Source organism: Magallana gigas, chromosome 4 (genome assembly GCF_963853765.1).
Source record: "Magallana gigas chromosome 4, xbMagGiga1.1, whole genome shotgun sequence".
NCBI classification, from domain to species: Eukaryota; Metazoa; Mollusca; class Bivalvia; order Ostreida; family Ostreidae; genus Magallana; species Magallana gigas.
The window spans coordinates 8,596,988-8,619,663 of record NC_088856.1 but is presented as its reverse complement, the minus strand read 5'-3'; the positions used below and the strand labels follow the sequence as shown (position 1 = coordinate 8,619,663).

Below are 22,676 nucleotides of genomic sequence, written 5' to 3'. Positions count from 1 at the left end.
TTCCTAATAAACTCGCTAAAAAGCGTTTTTATCCCATTAAAACCGCTGTCTGCTGCAGAAACCCAATCTCTTCGCCCAAGAAAAGACAACTCTGTACCTTCTCTCTCAATATGTTCAGTAATTATAGTAGAAATTTTCGGCGGTAAACTGTTAAATGTTTTGGGAAATTTTAAATATTTTTTTTTCTTCTCTAAAATGTTAATGAAAAACTACGTTGGTGTTCACATAAAAAAAAAATTATATTATTTTTTTATTAAAAAATTAAAATACTCATAATTCATTAATTGTCTTTGCAACCCATTTCTTCAAAATTAATTGTCGTTGCCTAAGAATTTCAGCATTGTTCTAATTTTCAATATCAAATTACTAGCCTAGTATATTAGATTTACATTTCTGTTAACATTCGTTCCGATATATTTGGCATGTACTTTAATTAGCGTAATTTAATATGCAATTGTTTAAAAAACAAATTAATATATTTCCTATCATTTAATCTTTTGTAGAATTTTTTTACGGTAGTAACATGCATGTACGACGAAAATTTCCCCAGACATTTTACAGTTAACCGCCGAAAATTTCTACTATAATTACTGAACATATAGAGAGAGAAGGTACAGAGTTGTCTTTTCTTGGGCGAAGAGATTGGGTTTCTGCAGCAGACAGCGGTTTTAATGGGATAAAAACGCTTTTTAGCGAGTTTATTAGGAATATTTGAGTGTGAACGTGTTTTTTGACAACATTTGCAACATTGTGTGCGAGGATTTGCGTAACTTTTGTGAAGTAAGTTGTTTTTTGACATTGTTTACAAATCGTGTGCTACTTTCGATTCTTCCCTTGTGTATTATTATATATATGTCATAGAGTGTAAAGCGGATACGATGCCCCTGTGGTCGCATAAGTACTTTTCGAGATATTTGGGGAAAACACGATTTCACACCTTCAGAACGATTTTTAATCAAGCCGATTTGGCGCGGGATGAACTGTGGCGTCACGGGGTCAACTACTATAATAATTATGAGAAACAAGAATATCGTATGATAACTGTTTGTTTTCTTGCGTTGCTTTTTCGATATCTGAACATTTTTTTTTTAATTTCCTTATCAACACTGAATGACTAAATATACTGTTGTTTGAGTTAAAACCCATATTTTATCGAACAAAAATGCCGAATTCGGAAACTTGTTAACGTTTGCTTCATGAATTTAGTCAAATAATTGTGACACATTTTGCATCACATGTGTATTCTATGTAGCAAATTGACAATCAATCAAGGCACTATTGTTATAAGAAACCTATTTTTTAAACATTTTTCGGATGTTTTTTCATGACATTAATAATGATATCGATAAATTTATATGTTTTGTAAAAGGTGACGTGGGGGTCTATTCCTCGTATGAGACATAAAATTCAGGCACGAAGCATCAGTCGGGGGGGGGGGGGCTTGCATTTACCATGTTTACATATAAAAAATTTAATTATCATGGAGTCTCCCCCCCCCCCCCTCTCATTTTTGGGGGAGTATGTAAGAATTAATTAAGGAAATTAAGAGTGAAATTGAAGTAACAGATATATACCACGCCAGCTCCCGCCCTCCCCCACGGATAAAGATATAGAAGATTTTCAATGTCCCCTTTATTTTTTTTTATTTTTTTTGTTTGCTTGTCAAGATTTTTTGGATGAGTCTGAGATGTAATTTCAGGCAGGTAGCATCGTTTTTTAATTTGGGGGGGGGGGGGGTCAAAAACGATGCTACCTGCCCGAAATTACATCAATATTGCCCGATTATTCATTTTAATATTGATTTCGGACTTATAACAATCAAAATAGCATGCACATTTTAACAAACAATCGAGAGATTATTAACGGATTAAGGAGAAAGTCCAAGATGGCCGCATGATGAAGTGTGTCTCGTAACTTCTTTGAAAATACGATAATGGAATTTTATTTTACACTTATTTACATCCTTTGTCAAGATATGTTAAAGTTTCTTTCAGTTTTAATAATGATTCAGTGTCAGTATAACAATTTAATTAAGCTATTTGGAGTTAAATTGCTGACTATAGCGCTCGAAAGAAAGGTGTTCTTTATTGGGCAAGAAATTAAGACCAGGGACGTAATTACTTCCGAAATTATTACTTCATTATTACTTGATTGCATTTTTTAAACAAGGTTTAAATTGCTGAATTGTGAGTTTTGTCATTTTTTAAAAGATAAGTAACAATTAAGGCATATTTTGAACATTAGTTTCTTTTTGATAGACTCATGCATGATTCTTTTACCACTGATTGACGGACTATACCCGTGTATTAGCTTATGAATGCTTATTTTACACAGTCTAATTTGATTTCTGTTTTAGCTGTCAATAATCGAGTAGCTAATTATACACAAATCAATTTACTAGTCTAGAGGTGTGAAACATCCTCTTTGTTCACCAGACTCGTGTACCATGTGTATACATACCCCAGACACACACGTGTCTGGAGCAGTAGCTTCGTTAGTTTACCTGTGCCATCGTCTCAGGTCAATCGTGTGTGAAGGGAGATTATGTAATCAACAACTGAATAATGAACATCAATCTGTCCATGCAAGCATTTAAGATATCGTAATCATCGGTAAAAAAGCCGACGAGAATAGCCAAAATCCTTTAAAAAGAAACTTGATTGTAACAAAATAATTACGGATACAAATTTCTAAAGCTACAATACTTAAAATAACTAGATACGTCAAAACATCAGAGCTATATCAATTTTTTAAATTTTTGACTGCAAAATCGAATTTATTTTGTAATGCTTTTTAAGGTATATAATTACTTCCTGTTGATCTCATAACCTCTCTTCCGCATGTTGAATAAGCAAATTAATAAAATAATGTTAAATTTGTCGCCTTAATTATAGTTATATTATGTTATATTATGTAAGTACAACAAATAATTTTCTATAATATCAAACTGCTAGCATTCATGCCATAAATTATACTCCATTTCATAGAGCTTTATTTGTGATGCTGAATAAGTAAATATATTATTCACCAATTCCTATATATTTGCTTTGTTTATCTGTGTATATTTAATATTCATGTCGTTATGCATGTACATGTATATCGAGAAGGTCATTGTGTACACAGCACACAAGTCAGTGTTTTTGTCAAGATTTTTGTTTTCTCTCAAGTTGTGAATAATTTTGCTCTCAATTATAAACTTGTATTAGTCATGAAGAAATTTTGGAGAAAAATCAGTGCCGCGAGCGTGAGTACACGTTAGTACAGTAGTGCTACTTACATCGCCCTCCGCGCAGCCACTGCGCCACTCGCGCTTTAATGGTACGAGCATTTTTTTTTAATATAAGGTAAGGCTATCTTTTTAAAAAGAAAAAAAAACTGAAAATCAATCAATGTAAAGCTAATAAAGCGGAATAATATATTCTTAAAAATATAGAGTATTTCACCCCTTGTTATGGTTCTTTATTCAAAATTTGAATAATTACTTTTTGATGTTTTATAGTACTACCAGGGACATTTATGTATATCACCGCCTGACATGGAATGCACCGATCCAGCTTTTTTTCCTTGGGGAGGTGGGGGTGGGGGGGGGGGGGTCGGGGTGACATTTTAGTTTGCCAGGAGGTCAGAGGCATATTTTCGATATTTTTTTATGTAAATTTAAATTTTCTAAAGCTACAATACTTAAAATAACTAGATACGTCAAAACATCAGAGCTATATCAATTTTTTAAATTTTTGACTGCAAAATCGAATTTATTTTGTAATGCTTTTTAAGGTATATAATTACTTCCTGTTGATCTCATAACCTCTCTTCCGCATGTTGAATAAGCAAATTAATAAAATAATGTTAAATATGTCGCCTTAATTATAGTTATATTATGTTATATTATGTAAGTACAACAAATAATTTTCTATAATATCAAACTGCTAGCATTCATGCCATAAATTATACTCCATTTCATAGAGCTTTATTTGTGATGCTGAATAAGTAAATATATTATTCACCAATTCCTATATATTTGCTTTGTTTATCTGTGTATATTTGATATTCATGTCGTTATGCATGTACATGTATATCGAGAAGGTCATTGTGTACACAGCACACAAGTCAGTGTTTTTGTCAAGATTTTTGTTTTCTCTCAAGTTGTGAATAATTTTGCTCTCAATTATAAACTTGTATTAGTCATGAAGAAATTTTGGAGAAAAATCAGTGCCGCGAGCGTGAGTACACGTTAGTACAGTAGTGCTACTTACATCGCCCTCCGCGCAGCCACTGCGCCACTCGCGCTTTAATGGTACGAGCATTTTTTTTTAATATAAGGTAAGGCTATCTTTTTAAAAAGAAAAAAAACCTGAAAATCAATCAATGTAAAGCTAATAAAGCGGAATAATATATTCTTAAAAATATAGAGTATTTCACCCCTTGTTATGGTTCTTTATTCAAAATTTGAATAATTACTTTTTGATGTTTTATAGTACTACCAGGGACATTTATGTATATCACCGCCTGACATGGAATGCACCGATCCAGCTTTTTTTCCTTGGGGAGGTGGGGGGTGGGGGGTGGGGGGGGGGGGTCGGAGTGACATTTTAGTTTGCCAGGAGGTCAGAGGCATATTTTCGATATTTTTTTATGTAAATTTAAATTTTCAAGGGGGTCCGTCCGGTCAATGATACGCGTTTTGTCACTGCCGGTTTGATACTCAGCTTAGCATTAGCTTTGAAATTCGTTATCATTTCGTATGTTCTAATTAGAAACCAATTATATTTTTTTTATTATAGCCGAAGCACTTGTTCATTCTTGAAAATGATTCTCAAAATCATGCATGTATTGCATTTAACTTGGTTTTACACGAAATAATTTAATTGAATGATCAGCCCAAATTTGTGGCATCCCGTTTAATACATGTTAAGAAGCCCGATAATTAACAGTGTTTTAAAACTTACGCACATTTGTATTGATTGGCAAAATGTGAATATAATAATCTTCGTTTCGGGATGGCATTGTAACGGGCTTAGCAAAACCAGGGACGCTGGTGTCTCACTGGCAAGAAAACTACCAATTTACTTAAAATGATATATGTCGCATTGATCCACATAAATATCTTATGCCAAAAGCTATCTGATTAATTAATTCAAAAATTCATTAATATTGATAGTAACGAATAAAAGTTGGTTAATAATGTTTACATTCACGTAATAAAAACCGTGTTTGATTTCGTAGAGACGGAAGACCTTAATGATAAGTGTTCGGTAAAAATTTCTCGCTTCTGAACTTCCAGTAAAAAAAAAAAATAAGAACGCAGAACCTTAAAAATGGATGAAAAACAATCCAAAATTAATATAAAGATTCACAATTCACTCCTTGTATGTGCCAAATTTCCATTTTATCATGCAACTTGATAAACTGGTTCACAGCCAGTTTCCAAAACTCGGAAGTGGAGTGAAGACAAACGAGGGGAATAATTTTGCTATCATGAGCAGTAAGTACATGTATGTTCTTAATTATTTTCTTCATCCAATTTTAGCCTACAGCGAGTTCACCTGTGTCACGTGTTTCTGTTCAATCTGGTATCTGCTCGCACGTGTCTTACACGTGTATATCTCCATTCTTTGTAGAACAATAGGGTGCTAATTAATATACACAGACTGACACCTGTAGATACTGCCATGTGAATTGGTAGATGCTTTAGGACAATGGGATAGTAATTAGGTATACACAGAATGTGTCTCCTTGGTCAGTTGACTTATCTATGAGAAATTCATAATGAACACAACAAAGACTTTTAATGCTACATGTACACAGCTGGCACATGTAAAGCTTATTTGTAATTGACTTCAACACAATATTTAAAAGTTATTAAAATGATATTATAAATAAAATGAATGTGCAAGTAATAAAATGTTGAAAGAGTAGATTATCATATATAGTCAATGTAATACAAATCATTGCATTCACAAAACTATATATGCATTGATCTATATTGATAAAGTTTAAATACAGTTTTGTAACTACACTTGTATTGTTTTCATTTTAAGGAAATATTCATAAGTAATATGAACAGATCCATATTTCAATTTTGTCATTAGTACAATTGGCAACATTTTAAAAAACATTATATAGTCTGGCATCATGTTTATTATAGACTGTGCACTGTTGCATTCTCTCATTGGGGGGGGGGGAGGGTGGAGACTTTTTTCAGGACCCGTTTCTGTCGTTATAGTCAAATTATTTTACTACTCCTATTACAAAGTAAACTAATATGTCAACTTATATTCTTCCAAAAATATTACACATGTGTATAAAATTATCAATTATTAATGTCTTTATGCAAAGCATATTTTTACCAAAAATTATTAATTTGATGTAATATATATCACATACCATATGATGATTGTAAAAACTTGAATAACTTAATTGAATGAGCTGGTCATCTAAGATAGTCTTACCAATTTTTATATAAAGTCCGTTGAATGATTTAAGTTATATGTAAGTAAGTAAATCATTTATTATTGTGACATGTGTATCTTTTACAACTGAGTAGTATACAATTACATAAATCAAACACCTGCCCATTGGACCTATGATAAGTCACTGTTAACACTAAGTTATGATTTTATGCATGGGCAAGAACTTAATTTGTCTTAATTAAAATGCAGAATGAATAAAATTTGCAGCTTGTCTTGGAAAATTACAAATGAGATTTGAATTTAGAAACTAGAGAAATTAGAGAGATTATTTGGAAAAATAACAATTTGATATAGTTTTTTTCTGAGATTGTAATCTAAGTTCATTTTAGAAGAAATTGGAATGTGTCCTCTACATGTATTTTGTCTACAGAGTTTTCATGTGCACTCTGAGTCTAGACAAGTTCACCCTGAAATTGTGCAGTCTCTATTTTCAGGGGTAGTATTAGGACTATAAACCCCACACCGAAACTGTGCCATTGTTGATCTAGCTAACAATATGTTTAGGAATGTTCATTGAGATGTTATTTTCTAGGCAAACATTTTCCTTTGATAGTTTGTATGTTCTTAATTTAGGAGTATTTAATGTGGATATATCCATTTGCCATCTTAGTTCATGTTCTAACGGCTGTTTGCTAATAAAATGAGTTAATATATACATGAAGTACATGGGGGCATATTTTCATAGGTTGCCAGCTAGTATATCTACATCATCTAGAATAGACATTGTGCTTTTATGAATAGTCCTTGTCACACTACTACATGTACATTTTAATACGTGTATTGTCAAACAACAATTTATGTACATGATATACCATATGACTGCCCAGAAAGACAACAACTTCAGTAAATAATGAGTAACATAAATACAAGGCTTTTAGTTACTAAAACATCTTGTCAATGAATAGAAGAAGTCGATCAGAAATAATTAAGTACTACATATAGGTAACTGCAAGTTAAAAATCAGAATTAATCCTTTAAAACCTATGGCCAAAAACTTTCAGAGAGAGAGAGAGAGAGAGAGAGAGAGAGAAAGAGCTAGAACATACCCGCTATATATAATTATGTTCATAATTAACTTTGAAACAAACCAAAATCATTCATTAGGAGAGAGAGAGAGAGAGAGAAAGAGAGAAAGAGAGAGAAAGAGAGAGAGAGAGAGAGAGAGAGAGAGAGAGTTGTTGAACATTAGGGTTCACTGGTTAAAAATACATGTACCTGGTATGTATTCAGAGCTTTATTTAAGCTCATTGAGCATTGTTGAGTAGAGTATTAGGAAAGATTTAATATGTAACATAACTATTGAATAAACAATTAAGTGTTTGTAGTATAACCTCACAATATCCATAAAAGTACCACTGAGACCAACATAATACAACTGCATGATAAATAAATGTTATTTAAGAAATTAATGGGTTCCAGCCTCTGATCCGCCATTCAGTAAATATTTTAAAACAATCTTGACTAATAAATGTCAATCATATAATAATGATTCCAATATACGTCAGATGAGCAAATCTAATATTTTGAGGCTGTATTAGCTATAATTTTTGAGAACCTTAAATTTATCACAATGATGGGACCCAGTTCATTTAACAGGCATGGGGCAATGACTTTTTTCATAAAGGAAAAGCATGGGACAAAAACTTCCTTAGTATTAATTAAGTACCTGTGGGATGAACACTTTTTTAAAATAAGTTACAATTCCCAAACTCAAGAGGAACAATTAATATCTTTAAACATATTTTATTTAAAAAAAAAATAATAATTTAGGAGGGAGTTACTCCCATTATTATTCAAAACTGTCTGACTTGCTCTCTTTAATTTACACTAAAATTCTATGAAAAGATGAAATTAGAAAGCTTATGCAATTATGAGAAAAAATATGCATCATATTGCCAATTCCATTGAGGTTTAAGAAAAATATATCCATTTAAGTGAACCTACCATTTCCCCACTCCTCTATTTAACACAGATTCATGGGGCTCTCCTTTAGTAAAACATATTAACTTAATCTTTTAAACATCAATTGTTGTTCAACCTCCTTGAATAAGAAACCTTATTCAGTAATACATACATCTACATAATATTACCATGATAAAAGCATCAAATCACTTAGAAATACTCTTACATGTATTACACTCCCCGTATTTTGATTGTCAGAAAAAGCATTTATAGTTTGAAATATTTTACCTAATATTATGAAACTTGTTGCAATTTTCTTGGGTCATTTCTTACACATATTTGAAATAATCATCACTGATGCTAAGAAATTGCTCTTTTTTGGTAAATTGGATGTATTCACAACTAGACATGCCATCCTGCATGTGTTTTTTTTTGTTTCCATGAAAATGGAAGTTAACAATCATATTTAGTGAATATCTTATCTATTCTGGTTTCTAGTCTCCTTTTGATAAACAGTAGGACCTGCAAGTATGATATACCTACCTTTAATTTAAATAAAATTAAAACACACCAGGGTTACGCTGGAGATGGATATATATATAAGAATTTCATGAAAAATGTTCAATTTTTACATGTCAATAAATTTCTACATTTTTGACGCATATATATATATACAATAAAAGGGTAAAAATATGTTGATTCTTGTTCGTTTCAATAGTAGTACCGTAATTATAGTAGCTAGATGTTATTTGAAGGTCAAGTGTACCTTTACATATCATACATGTATACGTAATGAAAGAAGGGAGATGATTTTTTAACTAATGTAAAACATCTTAAATATCACTTTTGCACAGGATACATACACTTGGGTTTTTAAGGTTGATACTATAATAACTACATTTGTTTACATTTAATTACATTTGTATTACATTTGAAAGAAACATATTCTTTAAAAAAAAAATGGGTTTATAATTTGTCAGGTTTCTTATTGGTATTTCATAAAACCAGAGAGCAACTTCACTGCAGATCTATAAATTTAATGATTAAATTGATAAAAACTGTTTTAAAAGTATTAATTTATTTTTATCTCAGTAATTAACTTAAGCCTATAAATTGTCATCAGAATAGGAAATTCCAACTTTCTGGGTAGGCCAAATTTTACTCAAGTGGTGGCCATTATCTACACATGTAACCGAAGAGGGAGTATTAATATACTCTCCTTCTGTATGTATATAAAAATAATTGTTAAGATTGTACCTTTTGTAATCAAGTCTCCCAAAAGAAGTTTGGAGACATTGTTTTTGACAGCTAGCGGTTTCTTCTTTTTCTTCTTTCTTGCCTCTGAACTTGTCCATCACTTTTCTCAGAGATGGCTGCATGAACAGAGTTGTACACAACTCTAGATCTAGAATATGATAGGCCTGCATACCCTGTTTTAAAATTTAAATTTTTTGTTTTTAAATTGGGGTTGGGCAACCATAGTTTTGGGGGTCAAATAGGGGTGGGGTCTAACACTGAATCCGTAGGGGAAAATTATACACTATATTGTAAATGGTTATCACTTGAAAACCGTTAAAGATATTGACATGGATTTTTCAAATGCTAAATATATTGAGTGTTAATTATGGTCAATACATGGTACATTATAGATATGATCTCTGGGGACTATATATATTCCTCAACCCGGAGGTTTGGGAAATTACTTAATATTTAAAAAACCGTGACTCCTCACCCCTAAACCATATAAATTCTTGTTCCTTGTGCAATGGGGCGTCATATGGTATATAGGTTATGGCCATATGGGGGTGGTTCCGTCTACCCCTGAAACAGGAAGTGCCCTAATTTAAATATCTCATTAAATTCCTATGAGATCCCCAACTTCAAACTACTTATATTCTTGTTCTTTGTGTTAAGGGGCATCAAATGGTATGTAGGTTATGGGCCCTTGGGGTTGTCCTGGCCCCCATTGAACAGGAAGTGTCCAAATATCTCGAAAACGGTTGAGATCCCCACCCCTAAACCAAATAAATTCTTGTTCCTTGTGTCAAGGAGCATCAAATAGTATATAGGTCATGGGCCCCAAGGGTGGTCATGACCCCCCCCCCCCCCCCTTTGAACAGGAAGTGCCCAAATATCTTGAAAACAGTTGAGATCCCCGCCCATAAATCATATATATTCTTGTTCCTTGGGTCATGCCGGTTCACCTGATGTACAGTATCAAATCAAAATTGAAAACAAAAATGAGTCTCCTTGCAGCAGTGAAAAGTAAGAGTTTATAGGTTTACATAAACAGAAATATTTTCATTAATATTCAATAGAATTGGTAATTTTTGGTATTTATTTTCTCAGAATTTGTTAAATCTTATTGTTATAAGCTCTATTAAGTCATTTCAAGAAGAATATGTTATTGATGGTACATATAATTTAGCATGTGTAATTCATTAGATGGATATAATGACATTATCTAATAAATTAATACATTGGTTGTTTGAATATTGGTTTTACTAGACTATATGATCAGACAATTGAATCATAAGTGTTTAGTTAACCCCAACATACAATCAATCAAGATGATGTATTTAGAGGACTTTTTATCCTCTGGGATAAAATATCCCAACATGGTCATTCATAGGATTTTAAATCCTATAAAAGCCTTTTATAGGATTAATTATCCTATCAACACCAAAGATGGGAGAAAAAATCCCACGGGAGTTTATATCCCACAAAGATTTTTTTCTCCCATGGGATTTTGGTGGGGTTTGAGATGGGATGAAAAATCCCACCAAAATCCCATGGGATTTTGATATTTGAGAGACAATTATAAGGAAACTAGAGCAATGTGTACATTCATGCTGACATGATAGGATCAAAGTAAAATGTCCCACCAAGATATATAAACAAAAGTAAGCTATGTCCAACGGAAATGGTAGCGAAAAGCCCGGACCTTGTCATGTCCGGACTTAAATGTCGCACTGTTCAATGTAATTGTTAGGTGATAACCATACCCCGATGAAATACAATCAATATCTTGTTATAACGGAAGGATTTTTATTTTCTAAGATATACCCCTTCTTTCACTTTAAGTTTATTTGAATATGAATTATAATTTCTGTTACTTTCTGTAATCTGCAGAAGTAAAGATTACAATAGTGTAAAGACTATTTCACAAATAATAAAAAAAATATACTGAAAAACTTTAATCTACAAGGGGGTCATTATTATACAGGGGTCACTTTTCTTCATGTGGAGTGTGCTAATTTTTATGAAAATGACACTTATTCTTCAGGCAAAGGGGTCATTTTTCTTCGTAGAAAAATGACCCCCGGTCATTATTCTACGGGGGTCATTATTCTTCATTACACCGGAGTTGCGACAAACGTTTTAATTTAGCGAGCTGCTGACAGAAACTAAAGAAAGCCGCTACAATTTTTATATATAATAAGAATAAAACGGAAAACAAAAAAACCCCTCATATTAAAGATAAAATCGTTTAACAAAACACAATTAAAGAAGAAAAAATATTCGGCACAGGGTGACTGAACCCAGATCGCCTAAGCACAAGTCCACTACTCTAACGACTGAACTACGCGGCTCTCGCTATAAGTTTTTGGAGCCCAAAATTTCAAGAATGCGTGGATCGATTTTAAGACAGATTTCATATTCCAAAGTTATTCAAGCGTCTTAATCATACTCATTATATATAACTTATATTCGTCCTTTGTTCAGCCGGGGATTTTTCAAGAATAAACACTCCATTGACAATTTTTTTATCTTGTGAACAGCAAAACTCCCTTACATTCATTCATATTCCATCTCGGTGATGGCAGCATCAAATGTGAAAATCGGTGGCTAGCTATTAATCGACCAATCAGCGCCCGTGTAGCTTAACAATAAAACAAAAGTAAAAGTAGAAACAAACAGAATACGGAAAATTCTTTATGATTCAACATCAAGCTTTTAGATACTCTATTCTGAGTGTACTGATATATATTTGAACTAAGGAAAGAAATATACCGTTACAAACCAAGGAATAGGTTGGTGTTTACGTTATACGTGGGGTCGGGAGGAGGGGGAGGGGTCAAACTGTCTTTCATGTAATGAAACATCATGCAATTAAGGTTGATATTAAATTGTGAAAATAGAAATTTTAATTGAAAATCTCTTTGAATAAAACTTTAATCTGAAAATATTCTTTTCTCTGTACAAAATCTACAAAATTATATAAGCAATTCATTATAAATGACAGTCTTAAAAATTGTGCTGAATGTGTAAAAATCTTTAGGTTTTTTTTTTGGTAAAGCTTTGGCATGCTCATGAAGTAAAATTACTAGTAACAGAGAATAAAGAATAGTTTCTGGTCAGCTTCTGGAAAATTGTATGGATTGTGCCAAAATTTGCCACTAATGGCGAAGAAGCTGCAAACATAATTGAGTGTCTGGTAAACTTCTGGCAAAATAAAAGAGGCTTACTAAAAGGTTGCCACTACTGGCAAAGATCGGCAAACAAGTTCAAAAGTTTTCTTGTAAACTAATCGGTTTTCCGGCAAAGAACTATATATGATAAGGGCCTAAAATGGCTCCCTAAAATGGACATCATAATTTTACTATCATTCTTTGTTTTCTTAGTACAGATATGTATGTGATGTGTTTACATAATATTCATTTTGGTTCAAGTGCCCACAATTTAGATATATGACATTGTAAAGACAACCTTTTCTCGCCATTTTTGCATTTTTAGCGTAAAACAGCTGTTTTCAAGCAGTTTTTCTTTCCGAAAACACAGAGCGCATTCTTGAACAAATAAAATATTTTAATCAGAGACGTATCTAGCCAAGACTAATAAGTGACAAAATTTTTTTCCTTGTTCAAGCATGCGCTCTATATTTCCCATTCGTAAATAGATAAGAAAAATGTCAATTTTTGGCTGATTTTGATTGAATTATAGAAATGGCGTCACTTCTGACGTCATATACTGCCAGTGAGTGCAAATAAATCAAATAAATATTATAGATGAAAAATATATTTTATATCAACTCTTCTAAAAAATTAGTTAACATTTTATTGTACCCGAAACACTTAAAAAATGGCGAATTATGGGGGCCAAATTTAACTCATCATATTTAGTTCTTTGCTGCAAAGCCGCAAACAATTCATTTTGGTAAGGGGGCCGTTTATTTTATTTAAGTTTTTTCGTTTCCTTCAAAATAAGTATGCATTTTCAGCACCCTTTATCGAAATGTTTCAGTGTATGTTACACACCTAACCATGATCTGCCTAGTTACAGTCCCGTGCACATTAAAACATCACAGTGACTTGCATTTCAATCTGGACAAGGACGAGCATGTTGCGCTATCGCCTAATGGAATATGCAAATAATCAATTATTATAGCACCTTTATATTTGTTGATATAAGTTGTTTCAAATACTGTTTTATCATACCTAGGCATTCGTGCATACTCACTACACAAGAACGTTGATGCGCATTTACATTTGTTTAATTCTCAAAATTGGATGTTGATTTTTTACTTTGTGTATGCGTGTTAGTCTCTGTACAGTTTAATATGTTGTATTATGGGTGCGTTTGTGCTTACCCACTACACAATAGGCCTATTGACGGATGTCACGTGTTGTCATTTTGTTTGATTAGTTATTAAGCAAATCTACAGGTTTTCTTCATTAATTTATCAGGTATCTTTGATAATACTCACCCTTCCCCAAATGCGAACAATCTATAGTTAAATTTGCTTTATAGAAATACGGGCAGCCCATTCTTGTACTGTAGTTGTAACTGTCAAACACCATAGAAACATAGGCTAGGTAATTCATACGGACATTTCTGGTGGTTAGTTTTATTTGACATCTGGGATGGCATGTGGTTGAACCTAAAATAATAACACAATTTAAAGAGGTTCTCTTATCACCTTCAAACACCTTTTGCCAGTTATTCATAATTATTTATTCTGTTATAAGTAAATTTTCTCTGAATGCGACTAAAAATACTGTTTGTTTACATAATGATAAATACTCTTTTGTGAAAATATTGTGACAGCCGTGCTTTTAAATGATACTATGTATTGAAATGATATCCTTGCTAAATTTGTATGTCTGCTGTTTCTTATGTTCATTTTTAAAACTAAATAGCCATCATCATAATTCTTAAACTAGTAAGATTTTCATATTTTATCCTAACTATGACCTCGAAAGATGAGTCTGAGTTCAGTGTAAAATTTAAATAAAATTAAACAACAAGGTTAAAAAATATTGCAGTTAGGATATTGATACTCTACCTTCTCGTAATAAATTCTTTGCCTCGTGTTCAGAAAAGTAATTGCAATATCTGTCACTGGCATAACTTGATACAAAGGAAACTGCGGTATCCAAACAAATATCTCTGGTAAAAAAAACATGTCTGTTATTCTGTTGAACAAGTTGATACGATGATTCAAATCTAAACATTCGAATTTGAGATGTATTGCAGTACTACAGTAACTGTAAATCCAATTTGTTTTTACATGTAAGAGATTTTTTCAAGATTCTGTTGAAAATGTACTTTGTTATTTCTCTTTTAATGGGGTTTCTGAGTTATGATGGAGCTCCAATGATTATATAATGAAGCTACATTAATTCTTTAGAAATTATCTCATATGCATCTGGGTAATTAGCCCATGAAATAAGTAAATAGTTATGATAAAGAAGAATGCCTCTCAAGAAATTGTGAATTGTTGGTCAGGGTTTTTAGACGGGGCAACGTGACCCCGTCTATTGGTTTACTGTCAGCTGAAGTCTCAAACCGGAAGGCACGCGTAGAACACATGAATTGAGTCTATGCGTAAGAAAATAGTGCAGAAAGTTTTCATGCATTTCAGTAAATATGTATTATAAAAACACGCATTAAATCTTTTTAAGTCCTCTGTGTATAAACAAAATTTTATTTAGAAAATAAACAAATAGTTTTATTGATCAAAATATTCTTGCTCGGGTTCAACTGTGGAATGAGTTACGTAACTGAATGCACAGCGCCGTTGACGATTCAGTTGGCGTAGGAGCTCAATAATTATTAGAAGAGGTTGTTGGTGGAATCGAAATTAAAGTTCCCAAACGCAATGTGCTATTTTTGAAAAGTTGTGAATTTTATTTTGACAATCTTTCACCTTAATACTACCAAACTTCATGCGCAATCCGAAGTTAAAATCGGGACGGGGTATACAAACTAAAAAGGTGTTTCACTGTCCTACAGTTTACTTGCGATATGACTGCTGTTCGTCTCTAAAGGAATTTTGTACAAAGAAAATAAAAACAAGTCTGAATTTGCCTTCTCGTTCGTTGGCTCTTTAGTTGAATTTAAATTTTAAACAATGCATTGTAAGCAAAATCTATAATAGATTTTACATTTTGGAATTACATATAATATATACAATCATATCGATTGAAGAACCAAGTTAAATGTTAGTGTTCATGTTTTCCGGCTTAGTTGGAATCAGGCTTGGGGTGAATCACATTGTAAAATAATCCATTGCATTACCATTACTTCATGGATTATTGCATTAAATTACCATTACGATTACTTAATTTTCTTGAAGTAATGCATTACATTACCATTACATGAGTAAAGTAATGCATTACATGTACCATTACTTTGTGAAAAAAGTAATTTAAAAACTAAATAAAGAGTTTTTGTAAATATTTCATAAATATAACATGCTTAAAATATTTACAGGTTCATGTTCATGTTCACTATCAGGTTCAAATTCAATGACTTATACAAGATTGCTGTTGCACTTGTAGTTCTCAAAGTAAGGTTGGTCCCGTAACATTTACACGCTAATGGCGGAGTTGACAATCTCTGTTATTTATGTCTCTGATTTTCGAAATATGTTTTTTAATGAAAGGAACGGTTGTATCGTAATTCGTGTAGGTGATGCACGAGTTTACACAAAAAAGTAGTAAGTGGCGAACGGATTTATTTTTACCTATTAATTTTGCATGAATAGCAAATGAAGAAAATCGTGTCAGATAAGTCGGTCTTCAAAATCAAAATGGCGACCTTGACAAATCTTTTTATAGTCAAAGTTCTTGGAATCTTATTGTAAAAAAGTATTTCTAACGTCAGGTGCCTGTTTTTGTTATCGGTATACAAATGTTCACTTTGTTAATTCAGCAGTTTTAGAGTTTTCGGGGTTTTCATAAAACTTTTATTACCGTCCAACTTGTGGATTTTCCCTTGGATCACAAAATTGAATAAATGTAATGATTAAAATTATCTACTTTGATATAGTTGTTTGATTTTCCCGGTTAGTAGTAATTTTTAAAAAGTTTCCTTGGGTCTTATTTTACATAATACACCGTTGTGTCAATTTTCTACAATTATGAAGGCCAGGATTGAGTAAAATTTAGAAAAAGTATCAGACAATTTAAAAAAGCCGAATTAACATAGATTGTAACAACTAATTCAAACTCTTAAATTTTGGAAGCATATTCGAGGAAATCCAGGACAATTACAAATTCAAACTTTTAAGACCCCGTCTTTCAGTACTCTCAGTACTTTAATTGGTGTTAGGGCTGGCTCTAATTAATTTATAGGAAAAATGCATTAAAGAGACATTACAGATGGAAAAAATGTGTTTTACTTAGGCTTCACCTATTGTATCGATAGAAAATAAGAATTAACGTAATAACGTAGACTGTGACGGCTGAAGACATAAAAATCCTCTTCACGTACCAAATTAACGTAATTTTGAGATTACGGAAATCAAAAGATCGTACAGACTGGATTAATTTTATATAGTTTATTTGTACCACGTGGATTTTGATTGACAGCAATTGACACTACTGCTGAAAACTACTTCGTCCGACTACGGACTTCATGGGATATGAGGTAAAAGGGATTCTCTCAACGGAATACATAATCATTTTCTCGATAAGTTATAAATGATTTACCCATCTGAATTCACTTTAACAAGAACAGACACAGATATGTCAAATTACCCCTCAAGGGACCTCACTTTTTTTTGTAGCAACTCCTGTGATAAAATTTAAAAATGAAAACACAAAATAAATAATTACGAAATTCCGGTTATTCTATAAACTTCAATAAACCTGTCTAGGAGAATATTTGCGAGTTCTGTATGTGTCTTGTATTAATAGTAAAAACGCATGTGAAATAGTACAGAAGGCAGAACCCTTTAATTATACCACGCTGCGATGCATATGTTACGGACCATAAATAATTATTAAATTTGATGAAATAAATGAATTTATTTAATGGAGAAATTTCAATTTTCTGAAAGGTTATTTATTTCTGTGTAGTACAGAAATACAGATTCCGATCAAACAATTTCTTTTTCTATTCATTTTTTTTTAATAAGATGCACCGTAATGTCTCTTTTATTCTTCAAAAATCTTCTCCTCTGCGCCTAAATAATAAACAGCTGAACTGCGTATATAGTATTGATGGAAAAGGTTGCCTCTTTCAAAACTTTTTTTGGTGCCTATGTCAGTGGTTCTTGTGTGAGGGTCGGGCTGTAATGACTATATAAGGAAATACATTAATTCTTTGATTTTTTTTATTTGCTCCTGATTATTAAACAGATGAGCTATAAATACATAGTTATGATGAGGAAGAACTCCTCTTTTTATAATAGTGATGTTCACCGCCCCTAGGGCCAGGGGTTCTGTTGTGAGAGTTGGGCTCTAAATGAATGGAGGTATGTCCAATGAACGATGTTTTATCAATATTGTCGACATCGCAATGTTGGCTAACATCGAGTCGACATTGTGTTAATTTCATATTAGCATAATTATCAAATTTGCATTTGCAGCATACCCTTCATATTCTGTTTACATTTTCAATATCGCAACGTTGACAAACATCGAGTTGACATTGTGTGCACATCGTGTGCCTTCTTTCCTGTTTACATCGTCGACAACGTCGACACATCATTGCTGATCGACATCGAGTCAAGATCGTGTCTACATCGTATCTCTTATATCCTGTTTACGTTTTCGACAACCTCGCAATGTTGACCAACATCGTGTCAATCGTCATCGTGTGCATTCTTTCCTGTTTACATCGTCGTCATTGTCGACTTCACAATGTTGACCAACATCAAGCAGACATTGTGTGCCTTCTTTCATTTTTATATCGTCGACATTGTCGACATTGCAATGTTGATCGGCGTCGTGTAGACATCGTGTCTACATCGTACTTCCTATTTCCGGTTTACATCGTTGACATTGTAGATATCGCAATGTTGACAGTTGACCAACATCGAGTCGACATCGTGTGCCTTCATTTCTGTTTACATCGTCGACATCGCAATGATCATTGACATCGATTCAACATTGTGTCTACATCGTACGTCTTATATCCTGATTACATTTTCGACAATGTCGACATTTCAATGTTGACCAACATCGAGTAGACATTGTTGACATCGCTATGTTGATCGGCATTTAATTTTATTTGTAAAAAAAACCAAAAACGCCAATGTCGACCATGTACACGTGAAAGAAATGCCTGCGATGTAGAATTGATATTGGTTAAACATCGTCAACATTGCGATGTCGACAATGTCGACGATGTTAAGAGCAAAAAAACATTAACAATGTAGACGAACGATGTAAACTTGATATTGGTTCAACATCGTCGACATTGCGATGTTAAAGAAACATTGGCAATGTTGACGATGTAAATTCGATATTGTATCAATATTGTATACATCGCAATTTTGACGATATCGGAAGAGAAATATGTATTGGACAAATTCTATTAATTCTTTGAAAATTAGCTCCTCTGCTCATGGCTATTAATCCGATGAACTAAGTACATATTTATGGTGAAGAAGAACGCCTCTTCCAAAATAATGAATTTCATGGCCTAAGGATCAAGAGTTCTGATCTGAGGGTAGGACTCTAATAATAACATAGGGTAGGGAATGTAATTTTGACCGATTATTATAGTTTTTATTATGGTTTAATATTTATGCATGTGTTCTCTTTCTTCATTAAGACATTTTCGCATTTTATTCTAAACGCTTGCATATATTCAGCTTTTATTGGTATCAGATTTGACACTGATGAGCTTTAGATCAAATTTGAATTTTGGTCCGCTTCAATGATTTTTGATGGATTTAGGATATTTATAGTGGAAACCATATTACACTTGCCGGTAGGGGACTAGTATTGCTAATGCAATAATCTCAGAAGGCTTGATAAAATAGCAAGCAGTCACGAAGCTGCCAAAATCGTGTATTAGTTGTCCAGAAAACTCGGGAGTCTTCTCCAACACTTTTTACCTCACCGCGGCAAAGTGAAGATGAGCTTATGATATACCCCTAGTATTGGTTTTGGCATTGCGGTTAATAGCTCTGCTTAAACATACTTTCATTATATTGATCTTGGGATGAACACTAACTAGCAAAAAATTAAATAAAATAGAAAAAACACTATGCGAGATTTGCCATACTTGTAGAAAAAAATTCGTCGAGGAGAGCTTCATAATCTTTGATTATCTATATATAAAAATGAACTTTTTTCTTATTCAGTTGAACATATATCAAAATGTGCATAAGGTACAAACTGGTCTGAATACCTCACCCCAAGTTTGTTAGTTTTATTTCTTCTGTTGAATACTGTAAAATGTTACACATAAGGTACACACTCGTCTAAATACCTCCTTCCAAATTGTCAAGTAAGGAAGTTCTTTTTTTTAAAATAAAATGAATATTTATCAGAGATGTTAATGATACTTATACTTTTTTTTTTTTTTATAATTTATTAGAAAAATACAAAAAATAAGAATCTGTTGATTTGAATTATGTCTTTGCAAAATATTCCATATAGTGCTATCAAAAATGTACAGAACCCTGCCCAGGTCATGCTAGTATCTTAAAAAGGCTGAAGTTTTCAAACCTAATTACACTTGAAATATAAATCCACTGCACCATAAAGCTGCACAAATGATTTCAACAGCCCTGAATGTACATTGCAAAAGCTGCACTTCAATTGGCCCATGGGCCTCTTGGATTTTATTACATTTCAATTTTCTGATTTATCAATATGATGAAATTTATTTGCATTTTTTCAGTAATTTTACGAGGAATCCCCTTTATGAGGCATCACCTCCAGAGACCACCTTAAGTTTATCATATTATATGAAAATCATAGTTAATGATCTTGGATATTCATGAATACTTTTTTGACACAATATCTTAATCATATGTTAAAAATAGATTGATAATCATATTTTCATTTTGTACGGGATTGTAAGATAAAATGTTTCTCAATACAATAATAGCGAGCGCAGCGCGAAGCGAGCTCTACCGGCAAGGCGTGTGTGAATAGAAAATTCGGACTAGTTGCACATTCATTCAACGGATTTTTTTGGCGTCAGTAAATCGGACCAGTAATGCATTGTTTAAATCGTCCCAGTAGTTCCCTGTAATCATGGCAATTTCTATCACTTCACACTCTCACGAGAATCAGCAAGACAATAAAAATAATAAAGATGTATACTTCTAAAGTTCACCTCAGTACACTCTCAATCTAAAATAATCGTGTGACGTCACAAAGGTTTACACATTGATCCGAGAGATTTTTTCGGCGTCAGTAAATTTTGACCCACAATTCATAGTACCAATGGTTTCCAACCTCACGTTCTCGCGAGAATCAAAGTAAAACTTTTGAAAAGCATATGTGTAATTTTTAGAACATCATGCTTTTTAAGTAAATAAAACATTATACTTCGCGTTCTTTTATTTCTCAGGGGAGTTTTAAAGAGACAGGCGACACTTAACCAACGTCAGCTTTGACGTCACAATAAGCACTGATAAGGGGAAATTACTCTAACTGAAGTTGTTGTAAATCTGCTGAAATGAAATCCACTCAAAATCTTACAAAGGCTAAGCTAAAGAACAGCTGAAGAATTAGGACATTTCTTCAGATACAGGAAACAGTTGTAAATTGCACTCATTTGGATGAATGCTCACATTTATTTTATGCACCATAATTACGGTAATTTCCTGAATCGTACACGTAGCATCGCCTTTCAAAGGGGGTGAGTGGGTGGATGGTAGCCTCATCCAAAAAATCTCTGCGAGCAAAAAGAAAAAAATCATGAAAATTCTAATCCTACACCTCTTAAGCAGTTCAATGGTTTCTTTATTTTCACTTCAATTTATTACATGCGGGAGGGGGGGAGGGGGGGGGGGGAGGTCGGTATGTTCTTTCAATATGATAAGCAAATATTTTTAAGCTTCAATTAAAAAAAAATTTAAACATTATTTTTTTTATTTAAAAAGTGGAGGGGGGCAAATCCATGATAAGTCGATTTTCTATGTGTAAATTGAAAAAAAAAGAATAATGAAATATTATTTTTTTAACAGGGGGGGGGGGGGGGGTGAGTCAATTTTTATATGTACGTTTAAGGAAAAATGTCTACTGCAAAAAAGGGGGATGAACTGACGTTACAATCACTTTAAAAGAGGAGATACAGTGCAATGAATATTTGTATATTAAATTCTTTATCATTAAACAACATTTAATCTGAGATTAAACTACTGTTCTACCTATAAATAAATAAATTATAACAAATCTTATAAACTATGAATAATGAAAATTTACTGAAAAATAGGTTTTATTTTTTGCATTCAAATTTTACGTTGTTAACTTTATTTTTATTGATTTATTATAATTCATTGTTTGATCACATGCTGTGCTCGCCCCAACGGTCGCACCGTAAAACATATTATAAAAACCGATATAACATCGTTTGAAACGATACAATATAAAACGTTTATATAAAATTATATAATTTGATATAGTAACATGATGTGATATTGTATAATATTTACATTCCACGTATATTTTGCATGTAAAGCTACTGCAGATATAGCACCATAACACAGAAAGGGTACTAAAAGGTTAATTGACGAGTTTTAATTGTGACGTCACAAACGTTGAACGCTGATAAATACAACGTCACAAGCGAAAATCAAAGATCACGCTTGTGGCTGTTACAGTGGCTCTTCCATTAATTTAAACTTACCCATAGGATAGTACAGTAATTTTGAGGTATAATTCGCATTTGCGTACAACGCAAGAAGGTAAAAAAATGTAAATATAAGCATCAAATCATTAAATATCACATGGTTTTGTATCGTGTTAATCATTATTGTATTTGATCACATAATCCAATATCATACTATATAATATTTATTGCAAAATAGTGTTATATGATACAATATAATATTAGATAATTTATTACAATATTGTTTCATATGATTAAATATAAAATATAATATTTACA

General features: G+C 32.5%; 1 protein-coding gene across 1 annotated transcript in view; it reads right to left on the bottom strand.

Moving 5' to 3' along the window:
* Positions 1-22,676, bottom strand: part of LOC105327419 (uncharacterized) — a 63,421-nt gene that overhangs the window by 22,574 nt on the left and 18,171 nt on the right. Inside the window, exons 3-4 of the mRNA XM_066081171.1 lie at positions 14,659-14,762; positions 14,080-14,253 (exon numbers count right to left, since the gene is read on the bottom strand). Coding sequence (XP_065937243.1) covers positions 14,080-14,253; positions 14,659-14,762 — 278 coding nt within the window. The remainder of the gene's footprint in view (positions 1-14,079; positions 14,254-14,658; positions 14,763-22,676) is intronic.